The sequence below is a fragment of the Urocitellus parryii genome, chromosome 3, assembly GCF_045843805.1.
Source record: "Urocitellus parryii isolate mUroPar1 chromosome 3, mUroPar1.hap1, whole genome shotgun sequence".
NCBI classification, from domain to species: Eukaryota; Metazoa; Chordata; class Mammalia; order Rodentia; family Sciuridae; genus Urocitellus; species Urocitellus parryii.
The window spans coordinates 210,889,638-210,915,793 of record NC_135533.1 but is presented as its reverse complement, the minus strand read 5'-3'; the positions used below and the strand labels follow the sequence as shown (position 1 = coordinate 210,915,793).

The 26,156-nt window shown below is 41.9% G+C and overlaps 1 protein-coding gene across 5 annotated transcripts in view; it reads left to right on the top strand.

The window, feature by feature from the left end:
• Smarca4 (SWI/SNF related BAF chromatin remodeling complex subunit ATPase 4) overlaps positions 1–26,156 on the top strand; it is a 91,988-nt gene that overhangs the window by 25,925 nt on the left and 39,907 nt on the right. For all 5 annotated transcript variants that reach the window (XM_077796380.1, XM_077796379.1, XM_026399867.2 and 2 more), the window contains exons 8-16: positions 65–238; positions 1,820–1,993; positions 3,156–3,323; positions 3,405–3,455; positions 9,839–9,969; positions 10,139–10,196; positions 19,146–19,267; positions 20,727–20,877; positions 22,170–22,333. In XM_077796380.1, coding sequence (XP_077652506.1) covers positions 65–238; positions 1,820–1,993; positions 3,156–3,323; positions 3,405–3,455; positions 9,839–9,969; positions 10,139–10,196; positions 19,146–19,267; positions 20,727–20,877; positions 22,170–22,333 — 1,193 coding nt within the window. The remainder of the gene's footprint in view (positions 1–64; positions 239–1,819; positions 1,994–3,155; positions 3,324–3,404; positions 3,456–9,838; positions 9,970–10,138; positions 10,197–19,145; positions 19,268–20,726; positions 20,878–22,169; positions 22,334–26,156) is intronic.

Genomic DNA, 26,156 nt, shown 5'->3' with positions numbered 1-26,156 from the left:
ATTTCACTGTGGGCACAGCAGAGGTATCTTCCTCAGTGTCATTGTTTCTTCTTCCTCCCTGAAGCTACGCCAGGAGGTTGTGGTGTGCATGCGGAGGGACACAGCCTTGGAGACAGCCCTTAATGCCAAGGCCTACAAGCGCAGCAAGCGTCAGTCCCTGCGAGAGGCCCGCATCACTGAGAAGCTAGAGAAACAGCAAAAGATTGAGCAGGAGCGCAAACGCCGCCAGAAGCACCAGGTTAGTTCCAGAGCTGTTCCTGGGCTGCTTGGGTGCCTGCTCATTATAGCTTGCACCGGGATGGGACCTTGTATGTTTTGTTTCTAGACACACTAGTCTTTTCTGTTCATTTTACCAGTCTCCTAGGCACTGAGAATACACTGGTGGACAAAACCGAGCCACAGGGAGGGGATGGGCAATGAAATCCCTGTATCCCATTGTGAAGGTGTAGGATCTGAGGAAAGTACAGCAAGGAAAGAGTGAGGAAGACATGATCAGGGAAGTTTCTCTGGGAAGGTGAGATCTGAACACAGAGACCCAAAGGAGGGAGTCACAGGGACATATGGGCAGAGAGCAGTCCAGATACAGGGGCAGATGAAAATGCCCTGGGGCTAGAATGTGCCTCTTTTTTCTCCGAGAGGCCAGGATCCGAGTGTAGCCGGAGTGGAGTGAATGACAGGGAGAGCTGAAGAGGTGAGGGCAAGGAGGTGACAAGGCAGATGGTATAGGGTCTGTGACCATGGAGGAGACTTTGACTTTTGCTTGGCATGGGATGAGAGCCACAGAGCCTGCTGAGCAAATGAGAGCCTGACGTGACTTTACGAGGTCAGCTACGCAGTCTAAAGTCCTCATCGGAGAGGATTTGGAGCTGATTCTGTGCATTTTGTTGCTCTTTGATATTTCCTGAAGATTTTAAATAATGAACATGTATTTCTGATATCTTTTAATATTCAGTGTTAACTACTCTTAACTTTTTAAAAAAAATTTTTTTAGTTGTAGAGGAACACAATATCATTTATTTATTTATTTATGCATGCTGAGGATCGAACCCAGTGCCTCATGTGTGCAAGGGCAAGCGCCCAACCAACCACTGAGCCACAACCCCAGCCCTACTGTTAACTTTTTTTTTTTTTTTTTGAGAGAGAGAGAGAGAATTTTAATATTTATTGTTTTTTTTTAGTTTTCGGCGGATACAACATCTTTGTATGTGGTACTGAGGATCGAACCCGGGCATGCCAGGCGAGCGCGATACCGCTTGAGCCACATCCCCAGCCCAACTTTTTATTATTTGCAATTTGAATGCACAATTCCCTTTTTTGTGTATTCATGAATTAAAAGCTAGTTAAAAGCTAAGAACTTTTGTATGAAATTTACACACAATCTGTTTTTCTTGTTTATTTTGCAATGATGGGGAAATTTTTATTATCTTTTTCAAGATAAAATAGCAGTTCATCACTGAGCTACATTCCCAGGCCTTTCTATTTTTTTATTTTGAGGAGTTTTTTTTTTTTTTTTTTGTATACCAGGGATTGAACTCAGGGTGCTCAGACACTGAGCTATATTCCCAGCCTTTTTTAGTATTTTATTTAGAGACAGGGTCTTACTGAGTTGCTCAGTGCCTTGCTGTTGCTGAGGCTGGCTTTGAACTTGCAATCCTCTTATCTCAGCCTCCCAAAATGCTGGGATCACAGGCGTGCTCCACTGCGCCTGGCCATGCCCAGCTTTTGTAAACTAACTGCCTACAGAGTCCTGTCTGACTCTGGGTGACATTGTGATGGTTTCCATTGAGTGTTCAGTCTTCTTTTGCACGTGTCTCGGCAGGAATACCTCAATAGCATTCTTCAGCATGCCAAGGATTTTAAAGAATATCACAGATCAGTCACAGGCAAAATCCAGAAACTCACCAAGGCAGTAGCCACATACCATGCCAACACAGAGCGAGAGCAGAAGAAAGAAAACGAACGAATTGAGAAGGAAAGAATGCGGAGGCTCATGGTAAGAGTTCTGTTTTCTTGCTTTTGGTCCCTTGTGTGCTTTGAGTGTTTTGGGTACCAGCAGCCTGTTAACCCAGGATCATGCTAGGCATTCTGCTGCTTGGATTAGAGTTGGGGCTTGGATTTGGGAGGGAGCGAGTCCTGGGCTCAGATCTTCTGTTCCCTCTGGCCATCAGAGTGGCTAACATGGTCTTAGGGCTTGTTCACTGACTGTCCTGTGTCTCCGGAGAGAAGGAGCTGGTGCTCTCTGCCCTATTTGAGTGAGAGCCACAGAAGATGCAGTCCACACTCTTTACCTTCAGAATAAACGTGTCTGTTTATGAATGAGTCACTAGTTGGGCAGACATTGCTGGCCCACTCTTCCAGGCACTGCTAAGGGTACAGAGGATACACTGGGGAACAGGACGGAGTCCCTGCCCTCTTGGGTGGTATGGGCACTTGAGAAAGTTAGTTTTTTGAATGAAATGAATGTGCTAGTTTGGAATGATGAAATGACAGTGCAGAGAACAGAGCAGGGGAATGAGAAGGCCTCAGAACAGAGGCTCAAAGGGTGAGCATGACCCTGCAGAGATATGCAGGAAGGATCCCCAGAAAGAGAGGGCAGAAGTGGCAGACAACCAAGTACAAGACAGAAGAAGTGGCCCTGTATCCGTGAAATGTTGTTGTATTGGGGCAGGAAGTGAGGTCAGGAATTTGCAAGGGCGAGCCATGTGGGCCCATGGGACCTGCAGGCCATTGCTAGGACTGGAAATTAATTCTGAACATAAGGGAATGCTCCAGGAGCGCTTCAGCTCCAGGTTGAAGTGATCTCAGAAAGGAGAGAGGATTGCTGTGGGGTTTTGTGGCAGTGATGTAGCTTAGAGAGGGTTTGGATTTGGGATGTGTTTTCTAGACTGAGAGGACAGGACTTGGTTGTGGTCTCTCTGAGTGGCTTGTGGCAGGTCGATGTCTGTTTTGGGGTCTAGCACTAGGTTTGTGTTGAGGAGATACTGAAGGGGGAGCTGATGCCTTTGAAGCAGGGTGGGATCAGAGCCAACTGCTCTGAAATGTTCTGCGGGTTGCTGGTTAATGAAACCCCCAGTGGGGCTCTTGCCCCTGGGTTTGCTGGAGGCCAGCAGATGTGCAGGTCCTACAAACCAGTGTCACAATCCCACACTTCTTAGGCTGAAGATGAGGAGGGCTACCGCAAACTCATCGACCAGAAGAAGGACAAGCGCTTGGCCTACCTTTTGCAGCAGACAGATGAGTATGTGGCCAACCTCACAGAGCTGGTACGGCAGCATAAGGCTGCCCAGGTTGCCAAGGAGAAAAAGAAGAAAAAGAAAAAGAAGGTGCGCTGAGCCCTGTCTGGAAGAGTTTCTATATGGGTGGCTTTAGCCTGTGGGGTCACCTATGTCTCTCTTTACTTGCAGAAGGCAGAAAATGCTGAAGGGCAGACACCTGCAATTGGACCGGATGGCGAGGTGAGGAAGCAGGGATTTCTTATGGAAATGCCAACAGCCTTGCAGTGTGGGTCTGTATAATTTTCTAGAAATTCTGGTTATGGAATCCAGGGTTCGTGTGTGCTAGCCTCCAAATGCTGTATTACTGAGATCTATCCCCTAGCCCAGAAGTCTTTGTCTATTTTTAAAAGTATTATTGATTTTCTAAATTTATTTTTTTCCTGAACCCTGTGCTTTATGCTAGCTAGGCAAGTGCTCTGTCACTAAAATGCATCCTTTCTCCAAAATCTTTTCTTTGTAAACCACAAAAGCCACATATAATGAGCATTTATAAGAATCCAGTGTGTACATCACTTTCGTCCCACTCACTGGGTGTGTTTGTTTCCAGACTTTTTTTTTCCCCTTTTTTCTTTTTTTTTGGTACTGGGAATTGAATCCAGGGGTACTTTGCCACTGAGCTATATCCCCAATCCTTTTTATTTATTTTTTTAAAATTTTGAGCCACAGTATCACTAAGTTGCTTAGAGCTTTGCTAAGTTGCTGAGGCTGGCCTCAAACTTGAAATCCTCCTGCCTCAGCCTCCTGAGTTGCTGGGATTACAGGCGTGCACCACTGTGCCTAGCTAGGCCTATTTCCCCTCCCCACCAAATCCCGTTTTTGTGCAAGTCCTGTCCTACCTTATTTGTATATAGATTTTTTACTTTGTTGTTTTCACATGTCTTCTTTCCTAAACAGTTTGAGAGTAAGGTACATGCTGACAGCCCTTCACTTCCCTGATTTTGGTGTTACTTCCCAAAGGCAAGGTCATTCTCTTCCATCTTGCACCCTGGTAGTTATGATGTTGATGTGATAGTCTCATTTTACATACACACTTTTGCATTATGATTTCCCACATGTCCCTCCAACACCCTTCCCAATACCAAAAAGCTCCGATGGCATTTACTAGAGATCTCTTATTAGTCTGCTTATATCTTAAACCTCTCTTTGCTTTTTCTATGACCTTCATGACCTTGATTTTCTGAGAAGCACAGGCTGGTATTTCATTTGGTGGTACTCAGTTTGGGTTTGATGTTTTCTTGTTACTAGATGCTTATGTGTTTTTGGCAAGAAGACCTCAAAAGTAACCCTTTGTCCTCCCCTGTGCATTATGTTGAGAATAATGCTAGGTGAGTGCTCTACCACTGAGCCACATAATGCACTGATGACATTGACCCTGATCACTTGCTGTCTGCCTCTGTTATAAATTTATTTTGCTTTTCCAGTAGTCAGTAAGTACCTTGTGGTACTAGAGACTATGTGAATATATTTTAGCTCTCCAACTTTTTCATGCTGCATTTTTTTTTTTTAATATTTATTTTTTGGGGCTGGGGATGTGGCTCAAGCGGTAGCGCACTCGCCTCGCATGCGTGCGGCCCGGGTTCAATCCTCAGCACCACATACAAACAAAGATGGTGTGTCTGCCGAAAACTAAAAAATAAATATTAAAAGAAAAATTATTAGAAAAAATTTATTTTATGGTTGTAGGTAGACACAATATGTTTATTTCATTTTTATGTGGTGCTGAGGATCAAACCCAATGCCTCACATGTGCTAGACAAGTGCTCTACCACTGAGCCACCACTCCAGCCCTGCATTGGTTTTTGCGATGAAAGTTACCCCATCATTTCTGTGCATTCATTAGTTGCCTTTCTCCATAAATAAAGCTGCATCTTCTCTCCCATTTGGTCTAGGGGTCATAGTCTGATAACCCTTGGTATACATAATTTTATGGATTTTTATTTTATGTTTTAGATTTCATCGCCATCATTATCATCATTTTTTTTTTTTTTTGGTGGGGCACTGGGGATCAAATCTGGGGCTTTTCATATGCTCAGCAAGTTATTTACCTGATCCTCATCTCCATCCCTTGTTTGATTTAATGGGTTATAATCTTTTACTATTACTCACTTTGATTATTTGATTTGGGCCTGTATGATCCCCTTCATATTGGCTCCTGTGTTCTTTTGATATGTCCCTATCATTCTTTCTATACATCCTTCTTACCAGACTAAGCTGCTTCCGTTGCCCATGCCCTGAGTCAGTCTCTTTTCTTAGAGTCCTGGTTCATTTTATTAGAAAAAAAATTGAATTCAAATCTTGCTTTGGGTGTGCTTATTGCTGGTGGCTGTAATGGCTCTTAGGTTCTCTCAGCAGCTAGATTTAGGGAATAGATGTGTGTGCACTTAATTGCCACATGCCATCACCCTGATACCTACAATCCTAATCCCTCACCTCAGTGTTATTTCTTTCCTTCACCCTTTCCTTATTTCTGAAGTCAGTAACCTGGCTACCATCAGCCAAGATACACTTACTTACTAAATTCTAGGATACACAGAAAGCATACTAACCCTTAGTCTATGACGAAGTCTCCCAGCTAGCATTAGTGTTTGCTTATGATCCTTCAGCCTGAGATGCTTTGTTGAGAAGTTACTTGGGAGGAATTCTTCCCTCATGACCCCATTAGTGGTAGTTTCCTCCATTCTTTATTTTTTTTTCTTTTTTAATATTTATTTTTTAGTTATAAGTTATAATATGAATATCTTTATTTTATTTTTATGTGGTGCTGAGGATCGAACCCAGTGCCTCATACATGCTAAGTGAGTGCTCTACCACTGAGCCACAACCCCAGCCCTTTCTTCCATTCTTACTGGTTTCATTTTTTTCGCGCATATGATTTATTTATTTATTTAGAATATGGTTGTAGAAGTCAGAGCAGTATGAAGTGGCTCACTTGAAGAGGGGTCACTATCCCTGCTTGCCTGTCTTTTCCACGTGATAATTACCTGCCACCGTTCTCATTCCATGTGCTCATTTGGGGAAAAAAAAATGTATAAAAAGATGAACAATGTGTTGGAATTGTAGCCCAATGGTAAAGCACTTGCCTGGCATGTGGCACTGGGTTCAATTCTCAGCACCACATATAAAGAAATAAATATGTCAATCGACAACTTTAAAAAAAAAAATAGATATGAACAAAGGGAGCATTTCCCATCCCTCTCAGTCCTTCTGGGAGGGAAACCATGGTGCATTGTTGGGGTGTTTGCTTGCTGTGCTGTACTTTTCTTCTCCATGCCTTTCTTTCTTTTTCTTGTGCTGGGGATTGTACCCAGAATGTCCTGCGCACAGAGAACATGCTCTTCCACTGAGCTACACCATAGCTACCCAGTACCCTTCCTTTGTATGGCCCTTGAGTGTTTCTGATTCTTGTCTAAAATTGTATCTGAGAAGTCTTTCCAGATGACTTCATGTACTTTTTTCCCCCTTTGTCAGGGGTTTGAACCAAGGGATGCTTTACTACTGAGCCACATCCCCAGCCTCTTTAAAAATTTGTTTGATACAGGGTTTCACTAAGTTGCTGAGGCTGACATCGAACTTCCAATCCTCCATCTTCAGCCTCCCAAGGTGTTGGGATTACAGCTGTGTACCACCGTGCCTAGCTTACTTTGTCCTTTCTAAAGTTCCCTGATAGAGATGGCTGCCACCTGCTTAATTGAATGTCATACTCACTGTAGGAAAAAAATGATCACATGAAACAAGCTCTCTCATAGGTTGGTGAGACAGACTTTTTTTCATTTAGGAGGTGTTTTGGGCAACTTTCCATATTGAGGCATGTACTTCTATTTTTCATGTCTTTCAAATTTTGAGACAGGGTCTTGTCATATTGACCAGATTGGCCTGCAACTCTTGATCCTCCTGTCCCATTCTCCTGAGTAGCAACACACCTGGCTCTCTGTTTTTGTTTTAATGTGTGTGTTTTTTTTGATTTTAAAATTAATAACTTTTTGTGTGTGTGATGCTGGGGATTGAACCCAGGGCCTTGTGCACACGAGGCAAGCACTCTACCAACTGAGCTATATCCCCAGCTCAAGATTAATAACTTTTTAGAAGGTTGCTTTCAGTTCATAGCTGATGCAAAGGTGCTGCTCTGAACTGTTCTCCTGTACCACACGTGCTTAACTCTTCTCCCCTAGGGACTTTCAGTTGTCTCCTTCCATCCTGTTGCACATTCATGTATTGGCATCATTGTCCATTATGTTTTTTGTCTTTTTATTTTTTGTGCTGCCCAGGCTGGCCTTGAGTTTATAATTCTCCTGCCTCAGCCTCCTGAGTAGCTGGGACTTCGGGTGTGTACCACTACACCTGGCTTGTCCATTGTATTTTCATGCTGTCATGGTTAACTCGTGTTGCCATAGTAAAGTAGGATAGACTGGGGAATTGCACAACAGGCATTTATTTTCTCACAATTCTAGAGGCTATGAGTAAAGATCAAAGTGTTCACATTGTTAATTGTTGGTGAGGGCTCCTTTCCTAGGTAATGGGTGGCCATTGCTTTTCTCACATTGGGGATTGTGGTGTGGATGGGGAGAGTAGAAGAAATCTCTGGTGTGTTTTTGTTTGTTTGTTTTGTTTTGTTTGAGGCATGGTTTTTCTATATTGCCCAGGCTGGTCTTGAACTTGTGGGCTTAAATGATCCCCTGCCTCAGCCTCCCAGAGTAACTGGACACCACACCCAGTTGTACCTTCTCTTTTTTTTTCCTTTCCTGGTGTTGGGAATGACTCCCAGAGCCTGATGTGTGCTAGCATGTGTCTACTACGGAGTTACAGCCCCTACCTCTTGGTGTCACGTATGAAGCACTAATCCCATCATGCATGGGCTGCATTCATGATTTCATCTGATTTGATTATGGCCAATGGGCTCCGTCTCCCAGCACTGTTGTCTTAGGTGTTAGGGCTTCAGTGTAGAGATTTTGAAGAGACAAAATTGAGTCTTCAGCAGATGCATATTTTTTCTTCAGACCAGTCTCCCAGAAGTGAATGACTGTTGCGAGTTACCAAAGACAGAATTCTCTGAAACGATTTCACCTGAAAGAGTTCTGTTGAGTTGTTGCTGTGGCACTCCCCTGTTCATGTCTGTCACAGGATGCTGTGTGGGGATTTTCTTTGTTCTCAGCCTTGGCTGTGCTTTCCGTCATCTAGGTAGCTTTAAAAAATTGACATGGCCAAGCCTCTCCCCAGGGCACATCAGTCAGAATTTTGACACATTCAGTATTCAGAGTTCCTGTTGAGTTAATCTGGAGAGCCCATTGCTTAGGCAGAGGTGGGCTGCTCTGGGTGAGTTTTTCATGTGCATGGAGATGATATCCCTTGGAATACAGATGGTGTTGACAGTGAGTGCACCATTTTATTTTAATTAATTTATTTTTTTTAAAGAGAGAGAACTTTTTTTTTAATATTTATTTTTCAGTTTTCGGTGGATACAACATCTTTATTTTTATGTGGTGTTGAGGATCAAACCCAGTGCGCCGCGCATGCTAGGCGAGCACGTTACCACTTGAGCCACATCCCCAGTCCGTACCATTTTATTTTTATTTTTTTAAAATATTTTTGTAGTTGTTGAGAGACCTTTATTTATTTTATTTATTTATAGTTGTGCTGATAATTCAACCCAGTGTCTCACACATGCCAGGCAAGTGTGTTACCACTGAGCCACAGCCCCAACTCCATGAGTGCACCATTTTAAAAAATAGGTATTTCTTATCCTGGAGGGTTTCTTTGGGAAATAATGAGGAACTGAGAAGGAAGAAAGCATTCATCTAAAGTTAATAGCTTCAAATGAGGAATTCTGTCTTTGTTGCTATGGGAAAATTTGTTTGTTTGTTTGTTTATTTATTGGTATTGGGGATTGAACCCAAGGGCACTCTACTACTGAGCTGCATCTCTACATCTCCAGCCCTTTTTATTTTGAGACAGGGTCTCATTAAGTTGCTTAGAGCCTCTCAAGTTGCTGAGGCTGGCCTCAAAACTTGATCCTCTTGCTCAGCCTCCCAAGTTCTTGGGATTGTAATCATGTATCACTACACTGGTCTAGAAACAAAAATTTTCTAAATTTATTTATTTATTTTTATTTTTTGGCAGTGGGAATTGAATTCAGGGGTACTTAACCCCTAAATCACATCTCCAGCCCTTTTGATCTTTTTGTTCTGAGACAGCCTTATTCAGTTGCTTAGAGATTCACTGAGTTGCTGAGGCTGGTCTCAATCTTGGGATCCTCCTACTTTGACCTCCTGAGTTACTGGGATTAAAGGTGTGTAACACCACGCCTGGCTAGAAACAAAAATTTTAAAAAATATTTAAAATATTTCCCATCCAAATATGGGTTGGTTGAATGCAGAACCTGTGGACACAGAGGGCTGATTGTATAATTAGCCCATTTTTTTCTATCAACAGCCATGTTTCTCCAACCTTTTCTGGGCGTGAGGTTGAGAGATTCCTTTCTCAGTTGGTCACAATTAGTCCTGTTCCCTCTGGGTGCCTCAGGGATGGAGCCCAGGGAAGCTCAGGTCATGTGGTAAATTCTCTTTCAGCCTCTGGACGAGACCAGCCAGATGAGTGACCTCCCTGTGAAAGTCATCCATGTGGAGAGTGGGAAGATCCTCACAGGCACAGATGCCCCAAAAGCTGGGCAGTTGGAGGCCTGGCTTGAGATGAACCCAGGGTGAGTTGGACCTCGCATTCCTGATGCAGCCAGGTTACTAGGGCAACAGAGAGCTCCCTTTAGATGTTGATAGCTAGGGTTATTTTGCTTGCATTTGGATATCATTGTCGGGGAATGTAAATTCTGCAAGTTCTGAGGAGGTTTTATGTTAAAATACTGTTTTTTCTAGGTATGAGGTAGCTCCAAGATCCGATAGTGAGGAAAGTGGCTCCGAAGAAGAGGAGGAGGTAAGAGTCCATTTCCTGGCTTTCAAGACCCTCAGCTCTCAGTAGTGGGTCCTTCCACCTTGTGTGTGTGTATGTCACCCTGTGCGCCGTGACCTTCACTGGTGGGAAACCTTATGGGGCAGGGGGCAGCTGAGGCCCCAGCTGAGCTGAAACTTGATGCTCTAGATCTGCGCTGGACCCATGTGGTACCTTCATACCACATTGACTATTTCCACTTGAAGTTAAATTAATCATTATATAAAATTTAAGTCCACTTTATTGCACTAGCCACAGTTCAAGTGCTGAGTCAGCATCCCTGAATGGTCTGCTTTGCTTCTTCATTTCTAATCAGTTGTGAGTGTGTTTTAACTATGAATTTTATGCACTCCTTATATATATTTAGTCTCAGCCTGACACCAGCTCCATGTTCATCGTATGTTTCTTTTGGCTCGTCCTGCTGTCACCCTTCCTTGTTGAGTTTTTGTTTTCCTCCTCAGGTTATCTGGAATTTACCAGCTATAGGGTACGCAGTGGAACTCTGATTTCTTCCCCCACTCCGAGTATTAAGTCAGTTAGTGTGTCATTTATTATATCCCTTCCCCATTGCCTCATGCTACTTAAAAATTGATATATTCTGTTTTTATATCCACTGCAATCTTCTGAGAGTCACCTGTCATGTTCAGGTTTTTTAAAAATATATGTATTCTAATAAGTCTCGGGTCAATAACATTTTGTTATGAATTTTTAAATATGACTTACATACTACAAAATGTACCCATTAGAAATGTTTCTTCATACATTTTACAGATGTGCAGTTATCACCACACATCAGTGTTAATGCATTGCCATCACCTGCCAAAAACTAGCCTTTTGGCAATTAGCTCCTGTTCTCTCCTCCAGCCTCAGGACTCTACTGATCTGCTTTCTGTCTCTGTTGATTTGTCTTTTGTAGACATTTCCTATAAATAATCTTTATTTTTAAAATATATTTTTTAGTTGTGGACCTTTATTTTATTTATGTATTTTTATTTGGTGCTTAGGATCAAACCCAGCACCTGGTACATGCTAGGCAAGTGCTCTACAGCTAAGCCACCACCCTAGCTCTGGACATTTTTTTTTTTTTTTTTTTAGAGAGAGAGTGAGAGAGAGAATTTTTAATATTTATTTTTTAGTTCTCGGCGGACACAACATCTTTGTTGGTATGTGGTGCTGAGGATCGAACCCGGGCCGCACACATGCCAGGCGAGCGCGCTACCGCTTGAGCCACATCCCCAGCCCCTGGACATTTTTTTACGTAGCATAATTTGGGTTTATCCTTGTCGTTGTGAGTGTCAAGAACTTATTTTCCTTTATATTGTGAGTCATATGTTCCAATTAGTGGATATCGAAATTTGTTTATCCACACACCCATTGATGGGCAGTTGTGTTTCCATTCTTTTTGCTATTATGAATAATGTTGCTGTGAACATTTGCAAACATGTCTCTGTGTGGACATATGTTTTCATTTCTCTTGGGTAGATACCTGGGAGTGGAATTGCTGGGTCATATGGTAAGTTTATGTTTACCTTTTTAAGAAACTGCCAAACTGTTTTCCAAAGTGGCTATACCATTTCACAGGTTCCTCTTCTTCCATATCCTCACCAACACTTGGTATTGTGTGTCCTTTTGGTTATAGCCATTTTAGTGAGTTTGTGGTGGTTTTTCATTGTGATTTTAATTTGCATTTTCTTAGTAACTAATGGTGTTCAGTATTGTTTCATATGCTCACATGTATCATTCATATAACTCCTTTGATAGAAGTCTGTTCAGATCATTTGCCCATTTTTAATTGGGTTGTTATTTTACTGAGATGTAGATCCTTTACATAGTGTAGATCTTCATCTTTGATCTCATATATAACTTGCAACTTTTTCTTCCATTGTGCTTGGTTTCTAATTTTTTTTTTTTTTTTTTTTTTTTTAGTACTGGGATTGAACCCAGAGGCACTTGACCACTGAGACACATCCCCAGTCCTATTTTGTATTTTATTTAGAGACAGGGTCTCACTGAGTTGCTTAGCACCTCACTTTGGCTGAGGCTGGCTTTGAACTCACAATCCTTCTGCCTCGGCTTCCAGAGTGCTGGGATTATAAGCGTGCGCCACTGCACTCAGCTGGTTTCTAATATTTTTAAAATTTTTATTTTGTCATGATAAACAGGAGTGAACTCAAGGCCACTGTACCACTGAGCTATATCCCCAACCCTAATATTTTGATACAGGGTCTCAATAAGTTGCCCAGGCTGGCCTCAAACATGCAGTCCTCCTGCCCCAGTCTCCCTATTCACTGGGGTTACAGACTTATGCCAGTGTTTCTTGGTTTTAACAAATTATCATCACCCCAACGCCACACCCTGGTGCGAGGGATGGAACCCAGGGCCTCATGCATGCTGGGCAAGTGCTGTACCACTGACCTACTTAACAGTTTTCTTAGTGGTATTGAGTCTTTCAGTATGTGAATGTTGAATGGCTTTTTTTTTTTTTTTCCTTTTTTTTTTTTGGTACCAGGGACTGAACCCAGGAGTACTTAACCACTGAGACATGTCCCTAGCTATATTTTCTGTATTTTACTTAGAGACAGGGCCTTGCTAAGTTGCTGAGGTTGGCTGTGAACTCCCCATCTTCTTACCTCAGTCTCCTGAGCCGCTGGGATTATAGGTGTGCATCACCGTACCTGGCTGTTTAGATTATCTTTTAATTTCTGTGTGCAAAGTATATAATTTTGCTACTTTTAAAAAATGTATTTTTATATATTTTATTCTTTTTGATGCTATTGTGAATAGAACTATTTTCTTAATTTTTTTGATTAGTTTTAAACTTTTTCTGTTTTCTGATGTGGTGTGGATTCTTTAGTTTTTTCACATACATGACTATGTTACTGTCAAAGTTTTCTTTCTCTCTTTTGTCTTATTGCTCTTGGTAAGTCCTCCAGTAGAATAAAAACTAGGAGAGCACAAATATTTTCTTCCTTTTCCATTTTAGGGGTAATATGTTCAGTCTGCCACTGTTGGTATTAGTGATAAGTTTTTGATAGATGTTCTTCATTAGGCAAGTTCTCTTCTGTTTGTAGTTTATTGAGAATCTTTTGTCCAGGAATGGGTGCCAGATTTTGTCTCTCTCCTCTTTTTTTTTTTTTTTTAATGTGCTAGGGATCAAATCCAGGGCCTCATACATGCCAGGCAAGCACTCTACTACTGAGACCTCCCCAGTTCCTTTGTTCTAAATATTTATTAAATATTTTTTTCTTTTTCTTTTTTTTTTTTGTCTTTTATCTGTTAGAATGCTTTATTCGTTTAATTAATTTCTGGGTATTCAATTTGCATTCCAATTTGTCGTAGTATGTAATCACACATATTATAATCATATATGTTGCTGTGTTGACAATATTTTTTTGAGGTCTTTGAATGTGTATTTAGGAAATTTTTTGTATTTTAAAATTTTTTTAGTTGTAGATTGACATAATACCTTTAATTTATTTTCATGTGGTGCTGAGGATCGAATCCAGTGCCTTCCACATGTGAGGCGAGCACTCTACCACCAAGCTGTAATCCCAGCCCTTGTTTTTGTTTTTGTTTCTGTTTTTGCCTTATGAATGTAGGCCCTCAAACATGCTAGAGCAAGTGTTTTAGCACTGAGTGATAGATATAGATATATATATACTCCGAGCCCTGTGTTGCTGTTGTTTTCTTCTATCATTGTGTTTCTGTCTGACTTTAGGTTAATATAGACTCTATAAAATGGTTTGGGAAATATTCCCTCTTCCTCTGTTTTCTGAATTTTTTGTGAAAACAGGTGTTCTTAAAATTGATTAGGTTTACTAGTGAATTACTTTAGGCCTGATCTTTTCATTGCAGTTTTTTCTTTTTTCCTTTTTGGAACCAGAGATTGAACCCATAGGGTGCTTAACCAGTGAGCCACATCCCAGCCCTTTTGATTTTTTTTATCTTGAGATAGGGTTTTGCTAAGTTGCTTAGGGCCTTGATAAGTTGCCAAGGCTGGCCTCAAACTTGAGATCATCTTTCCTCAGTCTCCTGGGTTGCTAGGATTTTAGATATGTGCTTGGCAGTTAAGATTTTTAATCATTCTTTCAATTATTTGTTATGGATTCTTTTCAGATTTTCTGTTTCTTGAGTTCATTGTAAACCATTGTAAATTTTGACTTCCTAGGAATTGTTCATTTTTAGTTACCTAATTTGATTTTTTTTGGGGGGGGGGGGATGTTGGGCATTGGGCCCAGAGCCTCATACAAGCACTCTACCACTGGTGCACATCCCCAGCTCTTTAAAGATGTTTCTAACTTGAAACAGGTTCTTGCTTAGTTGCTAAGGTTGACCATGAATTTGTGATCCTTCTGCCTCAGCCTCCTGAGTTGCTGAGATTATGGGCATGTGCCACAATGCCTGGCACCAAGAATTTTTGTTGAAAAATAAATATTATTTAATTATGTCACTTTTTTTTTTTCCTTTTTGACTGGGGATTGAACCCAGGGTCTCGTGCATGCTATCACTAAGCTATATACCACAGCCATTTTTGTGGACGATCTCACTAAGTTGCCCACATTGGCCTTAAACTTGGAATCCTCATGCCTTAGCCTCCAGTGTAGCTGGAATATAGATGTGTGCCACTATGCACAGCTTTTGTTTCATGTATTTTGATGCTGTGTTTGATAGGTGTGTGTTTATTTTGTCTTATATTTGTGTAGTCACTCCGGTTTTTTATGATTTTTGTTTGTATGGCATGTTTTTTCCATTTTTAAATTTACTTGTTTATTTGAATTTAAAAGAACATACAGCTGGTTGTTGCATTTATAGTGTCACGTGGCAGTAATTGGCCTGTCCCCCCCTACAGGGGATTGAACCCAGGGGTGCTTAACCACTGAGCCACATCCTTAGCCCTTTTTATTTTTATTTTGAGACAGGGTCTTGCTCAGTTGTTGAGGCTGATTTTGAACTCAGGATCCTCCTGCCTCAGTCTCCTGAGCTGCTGGGATTACAGGCATGTGCCACTGCGCCCAGCTCCAATAAATTGCCTTTTGGTTGAGTTAATTTTAGACCATTAACATGTGATACAACATATGATGAGGTTAACATTTGCCATTTCTGTGTCCTGTTTTTGTTCTTCCATTTCATTTTACTGTCTTTTATGTATGCGGGTTAAATGATTTTTAGTGTAAGGACTTATTCTGTAAATTTTAATTTTTATAGTGTTTTAAAAATTACTTGGTAGTCACTTTGCAGTTATAATATGCACCTTAATTTATCACATTTTTCTTGAAATTAATACTCACTTCTGATAAAATAGAAATTTTGCTCTAATGTAGCTCAACTTCCTCCCTTTCCTTTGCTGTTTTGGTCATGTAGATTATATCTATATTGCACAGTCTTATAGTTAATGGTGATGCAGTCTTGTGAGTTTTTCTTTTTCTTTCTTTTTTTTTTTTCAGCAAACACACCTTTAAAGGTCATGCTGTTTTTTTTGTTTGTTTGTTTGTTTTTTGTTTTTAAGAGAGAGAATTTTAATATTTATTTTTTAGTTTTCGGTGGACACAACATCTTTGTTGGTATGTGGTGCTGAGGATCAAACCCGGGCCGCGCACATGCCAGGCAAGCGCGATACCGCTTGAGCCACATCCCCAGCCCTTGTGAGTTTTTCTTTTTGGTACCAGAGATTGAACTCAGGGCTAGTTGACCATTGAGCCACAACCCTCGCCCTGTTTTGATATATATATATATTTATTTATTTATTTATTTTAAGAGAGAGTGAGAGAGGAGAGAGAGAGAATTTTTAATATTTTTTAGTTCTCGGAGGATACAACATCTTTGTTGGTATGTGATGCTGAGGATCGAACCCGGGCCGCATGCACGCTAGGCGAGCGCGCTACCGCTTGAGCCACATCCCCAGCCCCTTGTATTTTATTTAAAGACAGGGTCTCACTAAGTTGCTTAGTGCCTCGCTTTTGCTGAGGCTGGCTTTGAACTCATGATCCTCCTGTCTCAACCTCTCAAGGCGCTGTATTACAGGCATGCGCCACCATGCCTGGCTATAGTCTTGTGAATTCTAAAGGTGTTAATTGAGAAGAAATAATGGAAAACATTATTACCACTTCTGGTGCTATTTCTTCCAGTGCATTTCAATCACACTATACTGCCATGTCCAATATGATTGAAAGACTAATTCTAGTTGTTTAGTTTTTGTTTTTCCCCATAAGGCTATTTGATTGCAACGTGATATCTCATTCTGTTAATCTGGGATGTATTTCTGTTGTCTGCATTCTGGAAGCATAGTTTAGCTGGACATAGAATTCTTGGTGTCAGCTTTTTTTCTTTCAGCACTTAGAATATATTATTCCAGTACTTGCTACCCATTTGTTTCATATAAAAATTTTGCCACCAAATAATTGTATTGTTGCTCTTCTTTATTGTAGGATACTTTGTTTTTCTTTGTTCTCCTTTCTAGACTTTGTCTTTAACTCTTACCAGTAGACTGTAGAACTCTCTGTGTTTATTCTTTTTGGTGTTTGGTTAACTTATTTTATGGGTAGTTTTGTTTTTTCAGTCAAATTTGGGAAGTTAATAATTTGCTTTCTATTGGCTTTCTATATTTGTTGTCTTTAGTTCATATCATTTCCTTTAGTTCCTTGAATATATGTACAATAGCTTTAGACATTTATAATAATAGCTGCTTTGAAGACTTTGTATGTTAATTCCAACATCTGTGAACAGAGGTTCAGTTGACTACTATTTTCCCCTGTCCTTTTTTTTTTTTAATATTTGTTCTTAAGTTTTAGGTGTAAATGTAAAATATTTTACATTTATGTGGTGCTGAGGATTGAACCCAGTGCCTCATGCAAACTAGGCGAGCACTCTACCACTGAGCCACAACCCCAGCCCCTCCCTCTGTCTTTTGAAGTTCATTTTAGCCCCAGTGGATTCTGACTTCCAATCCTTGGCAGGGGTGTGGTGGTATTTTTTGTCTTTTAGTTACTGTTTGAACCAATTCTGTGAAATGTTTTCCTCGTGATGTGTGCCGCATCTGATGTCTGCTTAGTTTAGTTTTTGTTTTCTCCTCTTTGAAAGTCCTGTCTCTCTAGGAACAGATTGTGTTTCTTGGTGACTTTTTGGTTATGAAGTGAGTAGAAATTGTGTTCAAATGCTTTGAGTCAGAAGCCTGTGTCCTTCCAAAGTATCTGCAGGTAGCAGAACACATTCCAAAATGGGGCCATTTTCACGTCCATACTGGCTAGTACTTGTGATAGGGCCCTTTCTTGTCTCCTCTGCAAATGTGTACAATGTTGCCAGTAATGTGCTCTCTTTTGCCATGCTGAGACCCCCACCTTCTCCAATAGTGCCACTCCATGTGGGCAGTGCCATTACTGCTACTGTATGACTGAACCAACCTTCTGAGCCATAGCTGCCAGACCTCATGTCCTGCCCTGGCAAGCAAAACCTTCATGTTGAAGGCAGCGGAAGAAATAGAAGTGATTCCAAGTAGCAGTACTATAAGCTCCCTCTCTCCTTTTCCCAACTCAGCAGTTTTTCAGAGATTAGCACTTTTTTGACTATCATATTTTTTTTCTTTCTTTCTTTTTTTTTAGAGAGAGAGCGCGCGCGCGCGAGAGAGAGAGAGAGAGAGAGAGAGAGAGAGAGAGAGAGAGAGAGAGAATTTTAATATTTATTTTTTAGTTTTCGGTGGACACAACATCTTTGTTTGTATGTGGTGCTGAGGATCAAACCCAGGCTTCACGCGTGCCAGGCAAGCGCGCTTCCGCTTGAGCCACATCCCCAGCCCTTGACTATCATTTTTGGTTGACTCTCAGACCTCTAAAATAGTCACTTTTGCCAATTTAGTCCAACTTTACTGTTGCCTTTTGGGGAAAGAATTTGCTCACCCCTCTTGGATTTAACCAGAATTCCCTTCATTGTTTTAATTCCAGACATCATGTTATTAGTTTGGATAAGTTGGTGCCAGGTGCAGGTCTTTGCATTGTTCACCATTTATTTTAAATAATTTGGAAAAACATTTTGCATGTTCCACAGGATATCTTGCTGTTCTTTGATTGGAATTATTTAACTGATTAACTACAGATGCTTTTTTAAAAACTCTGTAAACAGTGTTCCATTACAGATAAGGAAAATAATCCACTGTGGTATTAAATGATTTATACAGGAGTACGAGAATGGTTCAGCGCTAAAAATGTGTTTTTGTCTTTTATTAATCTGTCACGTGAAGTCCCAGTATCACTTGTTCAGTAAATGTAGAAAAGCCCTTTAAGGAAACCCAGTACTCCCACTTACTGTACAAGTTCACAGAAAACCCCTTAGTAAGCTGTCTGTTATCACTAGAATTGTGTCATATATTGTAGAATTTGAACCATGTCAGTGAAGCTGGAAATAAATTATGAGCAGTACAAATTGAAAGTTGGCTATGAAGTACTTAAAATTTAGGGAATCCAAGGGAATCAACTGAAAATCTGCTTGAGTAGGTCAGGCAACAAATAAAGTTTAAATATTGATTACCTAATGGGGGTGGGAGGGATATGGTGTCTACTCTTCCCCCACCAAAATTTTTTGTAGTTGTAGATGGACAACTAAATAAACTTTTGTTTATTTTTATGTGGAGCAAAGGATTGAACCCAGTGCCTCACACATGCTAGGCAAGTGCTCTGCCACTGAGCTACAGACTCAGCCGCTGGTGTCTACTTTTAATAGCAATAGAACTATAGAATACTGATGTACCTTTTAAAGAACTGTGTGGAATCAGTTAGAAAAACTAAAATAATTTACAGATTAATTAAGAGGAATGTCATTCTGGGCCAGGAAGAGAGAGTAATGGTTGTAAGAAATATCATTTGCTTCCAAAATCTCTTTATCTTGGGAGCTCTTCACCCTACTCATGGGATAAACTGGGATAACAACAAGCTTGTCTCTTGGTAGGAGGAGGAGGAAGAGCAGCCGCAGCCAGCACAACCTCCCACCCTGCCTGTGGAGGAGAAGAAGAAGATTCCAGACCCAGATAGTGATGATGTCTCTGAGGTGGATGCTCGGCACATCATTGAGTAAGGGATCCTGTCACAACCTCTCTCACTAGCTTTCTGTAAGATGATACTTGCAGAAGCAGTTGGAGCCCCAACTCTTCCTAGATGGGATTCCCACTGCCCCATCACCAGCCACAAGAGACCATAAACAGAACAACTTTCTTCACTGCAGATTTTATTTACTTTTATAGGATTTGATGTAGGAAGAACACTCATGGTTCATCATAGGCTATGAGGTATAGTAGGTTGGACAACAGAAAGCTTCTCTTTTCTCACCATTTTCCCAGCCCCTCCCCACCATTTTCTTGCTGAAGGAAGCTTATTTCCAGCATTATGTGTATCATCTTCCAGAGAGATTTGCTCCATTAATAAGCAAAACGTGCTTTTTATTTGTATGCATGAATCGAGGTCATACTGGGGCAAGCCTTATTTTTCTCATCAAGTCATCTCTTCTATATAGAGTCCTGTGTCCTTGCACAGGGAGTGTCCCCACTATCTTCCATAGCTGAATATAACAAATAGCTGCACTCTAGTTTTTCCGCTGGTGGTGGGCACTTAGATTATTTCTTAACTTTTATTCTTGCAAGTGTAGTTATAGTTAATGTGCTAATTTTATCATTAATTGTGATAAGGAGGTTATGGGGATTGTTACAATGAAATAGCACATCGAGAGTCTTATGTACATGATAGTTATGAAGGTTACTGCTAGAACAAAAAAAGATTGCGGGTTGAGCATCCCTAATCTTGAAAATTCAAAACACTCCAAGTTCAGAAAGTTTTAGGTATCAGGACATTTTGGATTTCAGATTTTCAAATTTGGGATGTTCAATTAGTTACTCTATGTAAATATTGCAAAATCTGAAAAATTCCAAAATCTCATATACTTTTGGTCTCGAATATTTGCATAAGGAATTTTTATCGCAAACATTGATGTCAACAGAAGTATATTGGAGGCAAAAACCTGCACTAAATAAGAAAACACAGCTCACTGTGAAAGATTCCTAAGAACATAAAAACCAGTATAAAGTGAAATGTCAGAAGATAGATCACACGTATCTGATGTAAATAAATGTAGTTGAATATAGGCCACTTTTTAAAAAGGAAAGAATTCAGATTGGATCCTCAAACTGCCAAACTGTAAATGGTTCAGTGTGCATTTATTTCCCTGGAGGCTCTAGGAGCTTTCAGAGTAATAAATGAACCACATGACCAGTTTCTCATTAGCAGCAATGTTGCTAATGTGACAAGTATACTTAGGCTGCAAAGGTGGGATGGGGCCCCACAGCACCCAGTCTCTGGTCCTTCTGGGAGTATGTTGGCTGCCCTTCCTGTCCTCAGGCTGTTGGTCGCACTTCTTTGTATCTTCTAGTTTAGGCCACAGGTCATTGGACAGAAAGGGCCACTCAACACAGATTGCTTCAGCAGCACATTGCCAGAAATAGGAACGTGTGTCCTCATGGAACTTCCATCTTGCTCTCAGGAATGCCAAACAAGACGTTGATGATGAGTATGGTGTGTCCCAGGCCCTGGCTCGTGGCCTGCAGTCGTACTATGCAGTGGCCCATGCTGTCACTGAGAGAGTGGATAAACAGTCAGCACTTATGGTCAACGGTGTCCTCAAACAGTACCAGGTAAGGCCAAAGGAGGTGGGGAGGCCCCACCAACATAGCTACCTTGATAGCGGTTATCAGTATCTGCTGTACTCAGACCTGAGTTCATATTCCACTTTTTGTTTTTGGGCTACTCCCACCACCGTTTTTTGGTACAGGGGATTAAAATTTGAACCCAGGGGCACTTTACCACTGAGCTGCATCCCTAGCCCTTTTTATTTTTTATCTTGAGACAGGGCCTTGATAAGTTGCTGAGGCTAGACTAGAACTTGCGATCCTCCTGCCTCAGCGTCTTAAGTCTCTGGGAATACAGGTGTACACTACTGTGCCTGGCCCCTCTTCCCCTCTATAAAGCAGACACTATCCATTAACTACCAGAAGGAAATGAAGCTGCGGTAAATAATTTTTGGCTGCCTGATCCATATAAGTAAAATTAGACTATTTCATCACTCTGGGTTTCTAAATCCCTTGATAGGCCTGCAGTGTAGGCCCCACTTTCTCTGGCCTAACTCCAGCCAAAGAACACATCTCCCTGATTTTGTTTGGTTATAATCTCTATTCTCCAACTTTCCACAAGGGATTTCTCAGATCTTACATGCTCATATCAGCTTCCAAAATCCCACTGGAATTTTGCCAAGGACTTTGTAAACAAAAGGATTGCAAATTAGCCAGAACTTACTTCCTTAATCATTTGGAATAACTTAAAAAATTTCCTTCATAATTTTGTATTTAGTGTAAAAGCAGTGTTCACTTTGATGCCTGTATTTTTGAAAGCTCCCAAGTTTCAGAAAGCTCATAGTTCATCCAAGATGCTATTTTGGGATTCACTGGTCATGTGATAGCGTCATCACCATGTGTCCCTGAAGCCCTAATAGTTTCTGGCATTTGAAAAATCACATTGTGTGGGCAGGCTTCTCCAGGTGCACTTTATAGGTCAGTGTCAGGCAGGTCAGATGGATATCATAAAGGTTAGAAATGAAATGTTCTAATGTGCACAAGAATCTTCATTCTTTTAGGGTGCTGATGATGGAACTAGGGCCTCGTACATGCTAATTTATCACTAAGCTAAAAACCTTATCCTTACGAAGTAGAACTTTTGTATACATACATTATTAAAATGCATAGCTACCCTGTGATTTCACAAAAAAGATTGCTAAGAACGAGACTAAGCAAAAAGGACTGGATTTGTCCAGAGCAAAATCTTTATTCAGGTGGCTATGGATGGGATGTGGTCTGTGTGGGTCTTGTGACTAGCAGTTCCTTGGAATCTGTCTGGGGTTTCGGTTGTAAGATGGCCATTTCTGTTTCTACAGATCAAGGGCTTGGAGTGGCTGGTGTCCCTGTACAACAACAACCTGAATGGCATCCTGGCTGATGAGATGGGTTTGGGGAAAACCATCCAGACTATTGCGCTCATCACATACCTCATGGAGCACAAGCGCATCAACGGGCCCTTCCTCATCATAGTGCCTCTCTCGTAAGTGCACCTGCTCCCGATTCCTGTAGTTGGACTTTCCTCATACACCCCCCACCCTGAGTCTGCTGGGCTGCCCTAACAGTTTCATAGACTGGCCAGCTTAAACAATAGAAATTTATGAGGATGTTTATATTGGATTGGGGCTATCCTTTGACCTCATTTTAACATCATTACCACTAAGGACCATGTCTCCAAATATGGTCATACTTTGAGGTATCAGTTATTAGAACTTCAGTATATGAAAAGTGAGGGCCACAAATCAGTCCTTACCAGCCTGCCTCTGACTTCCATGGGCTGGAGGAATGGTCCCTGTCCATCCATCCCCTGGGGCAGCTTTTGCAAAATGTTTTGACTTCTCCTTTGTGCCCACAACCAGGCAGTTGCATACATGGGGGTTGCCGGAGACAAAAGCCTGCCATTGGAGAGCAGAATGTCTGTGGCTCTGTTGAGCAAATGCTCTTTCTACTCCTTTGTTATCTTGTGCACCCTGCCAGGGACCCCAGAGCTCTCTTAGTCACATCCTAGTTTCTTCCACAGATGCTCAGGCATGGTTGGATCTGGGTACCCAGCAACTATCTGGGGGCGGGGTCTGTCATTTGTCATCTCTTACCTCGACTGCTGTCTTCCTTCGAGCAGGCTAAGAGCCTGCCAGCCACCCTTGACATCTATCCCTCTTCCCAGTTTGGCACCTGCCACAAAAAGGGTTTTGCCTAGACCTTTTCCAGAAACCCCAAGATGTCCCTCCTTGTCCAGCTAGGGTCCAACATCTGGCCCTAAGCCAATACCTGACCTGGTATGGTCTGTTCTACGTGGCCAGGCCTTTGCATGTTACCTGACCAGGTCCCGGAGCACAGCCCCCTAAGCCCAGCCAGATGCTCACAGGGCCACTTTAGCCTGGAGTCAGCATTTTCTAGGCCATCTTTGTCCTTCACAAGCTTGACACATCTGAATCCCGGGCAGGCATCTGGGAGATTGGCTCTTGGTTTGGGTTTGTCTGGTGTGTCCTGTTGTGGTGCTCTGCCCTGTTCTGTGTGGTGGCCAAAGACACAAACTGCGAGATACTCTGTCATGGGAGGATAACTTCAGTTTCTCAGTTATGAGGTACCTGCAGGTTTCCCTGCTATGAAACCTATGAGTTTCTCTTTGTAATTAGTATCTTGTGGGTGGCACTTAGCCTGTGCATGAATATCCGACTTCTCCTCCATTTGTGTAATAACAGTCACCAGTGGGTGAGCCTTGCCTGAAATGATCATTACACAGGAGTTGCCAAATTCATGGTCATGTATTTCCATCATTCCTCTCAGCATGTTAGTTGAAATTTTGTCCCAGAGTGTCCCAGGGGCTGGGGATATAGCTCATTTGGTAGAGTGCTTGCCTCACATGCACAAGGCCCTGGGTTCAATCCCCAGCACCACATACACAAAAAAAGAAACTGTCCCGCCGGGCGTGGTGACACATGCCTATAATCCCAGCGGCTTGGGAGGCTGAGACAGAAGAATTGGGAGTTCAAAGCCAGCCTCAGCAACTGTGAGGCACTAAGTAACTCAGTGAGACCCTGTCTCTAAATTAACTACAAAATAGGGCTGGGGATGTGGCTTAGTGGCTGAGTGCCCCTTGTTTTTGATCCCTGGTACAAAAAAAAAGAGCTGTCCCTCCTCTCATTTATTCGGCTGCTCTGTTTTTTTTGCAGTAGAATGTGCTCATGGATATTTGATACTATTGATATATTTGTTTATTGCTTAAATTGTCCTGGATTTGGCCTAGGATCGCTTCAGCTGGTTCCTGTTCTTTTTACACAAGTCTGTCACTCTGTTGTAGTGTTGGTTCACAGTAGCTTTAGATTTACAGAGAGGTTGCCAACTCCAGTGTCCTCTTGCCTGGTTTCTCTTACTGTGGATCCCGCTTCCCTTCCCTCTGCCCCATTGCCAGGACTGTGGAGCCAGTGCTAGCCCATTATTACTAAATAAACCATGTACTTTATTTGGGGCTCACTTTTATTTTCCTTACTGTTCATTTATTTTCCAGGATCCCATGTTGTATTTAGCTGTCACCTTAACCTCCAGATCAGTGACAGTTCCTTCAACTTGCCATAGTTTTCATGACCTTAGAGTTTCTATAGGTTTGGTTTTTCTTTTGGTACTGGGGGTGGAACCTGGAGCCTTGTTCATGCTGGGCATGCTGCCTCCACTGAGCTACACCCGCAGCCCCCCAACATGACAGTGTGGAAGATTAATCAGGTGTTTTGTAGACCGTTCTTCAGTCTTGGGTCTTCCTCTGGCCTTTTTTTTTTTGTGATTGACCAAGGGCTGACTTTTAGGCAGAAGAGCACAGAGGCGAAATGCCCTTCTTTTTTTATTTATTTTTTTAAGTATTTATTTCTTAGTTGTAGTTATTTATTTTTATATGGTGCTGAGGATCAAACCCAGAGCCTTGCACATGTGACGTGAGCGCTCTGCTGCTGAGCCACAACCCCAGCCCTGAAATGCTCTTCTTAACTCATCGTGTCAAAGCTACACACTGTCAGCTTGCTGTCACTGCTGATCTTCAACATGAAGCAGGTTAATCACATGGCTTGCTCTGAAGTTACTCTTTTTCCTCCACTTTCTTACTGTATTCTTTCAAAAATGTTCCTAATCTCAGTCCACACACAAGAATGTAGAGTGCAGTTCCAGCTTTCTGAGTAGTGAGGTTGTGGACATTATTGGAATTCTCCCCATTTATTACCTTTCTCAGTCATTTTACAGCAAGGACTGATGGATATTTAATTTTTCATTGGACTACACACCATTACTGGACTATTTTTGTTCTGTTTTGTTTTTAATTCTTTCCAGCTTTGGCCACTGGGAATTCTTGGGGACATAACTGCCCCTTTGACAGGCCCCTCACTGTGATGGTTTGGAGATAATCCAGGCTTATCTGTCCATTTCCTGGAATTTGCCCATTCTCTTTGCATATAATAAGTTTATTTTATTTATTTATTTATTTACTTTTATCAATGCTGAGGATGGAACCCAGTGCCTCACCTGTGGTAGGCAAGTGCTCTATCACTGAGCTACAGTCCCAGCCTTGCCTCTTCTCATGGAGCCCTGCTTTCTCTAATAGGAGGATGGTGTTGGAAACCTTCATGGTAGAGCACTTTTGTAGCGTCTACAAAGCCCTGGCTCTAACCCGAGTACCACAAAACAAGCTAACAAAGCAAAAAAAAAAAAAAAATCCCCGCAAGCTGGGTTCCACATGTGCCTGTTGCTTTTGAGTGTCATTGTTCTAGGCCCTCAGAGTGGAGCACACTAGGATGTCCAAGTCTCTGTACTACCCCTGTGCACACACAGTCTTTAGCGGCTTCTCTTTCATCTTTGGTTATGTTGAGCTGAACGCACTTAGCCTGGTCTACGGGGTGCATGGTAACTCTCCTTCCTTGCTGACACATCCATTCCCAGGAGCTGCACAAAGCAGTTACAGAACAGTTCACCCCTGGAGAAGTCATTTCCTCACTGGAGTGCAGTGTGCTTCGTACCTTTCCCCTGTCTCCAAGCTCACAGATTGCAGTTAAAACCCCATTACCAAGGTTGTTGGTGCTAGCTTACCCTACTCACCTCAGTGAAGTTGTGCCCCAGCCTGACCTGTGGCCTTTTCTCCCCATGCCTCCCCCAGGCAAGCATCCACTCTGTCCAGCATCATCTCCTCCAGGCCAGAAGAGCTATTGTGCCCCATGGCGTGTTTGGTGTTGTGGCACCGGGCTGCCCTATTCCACCCATTGGGACTTCACTACTCTGCCATGAACCTCTGGCCTTGCCTTGGATAGTTGTCACTCCGGCCTGTCTTC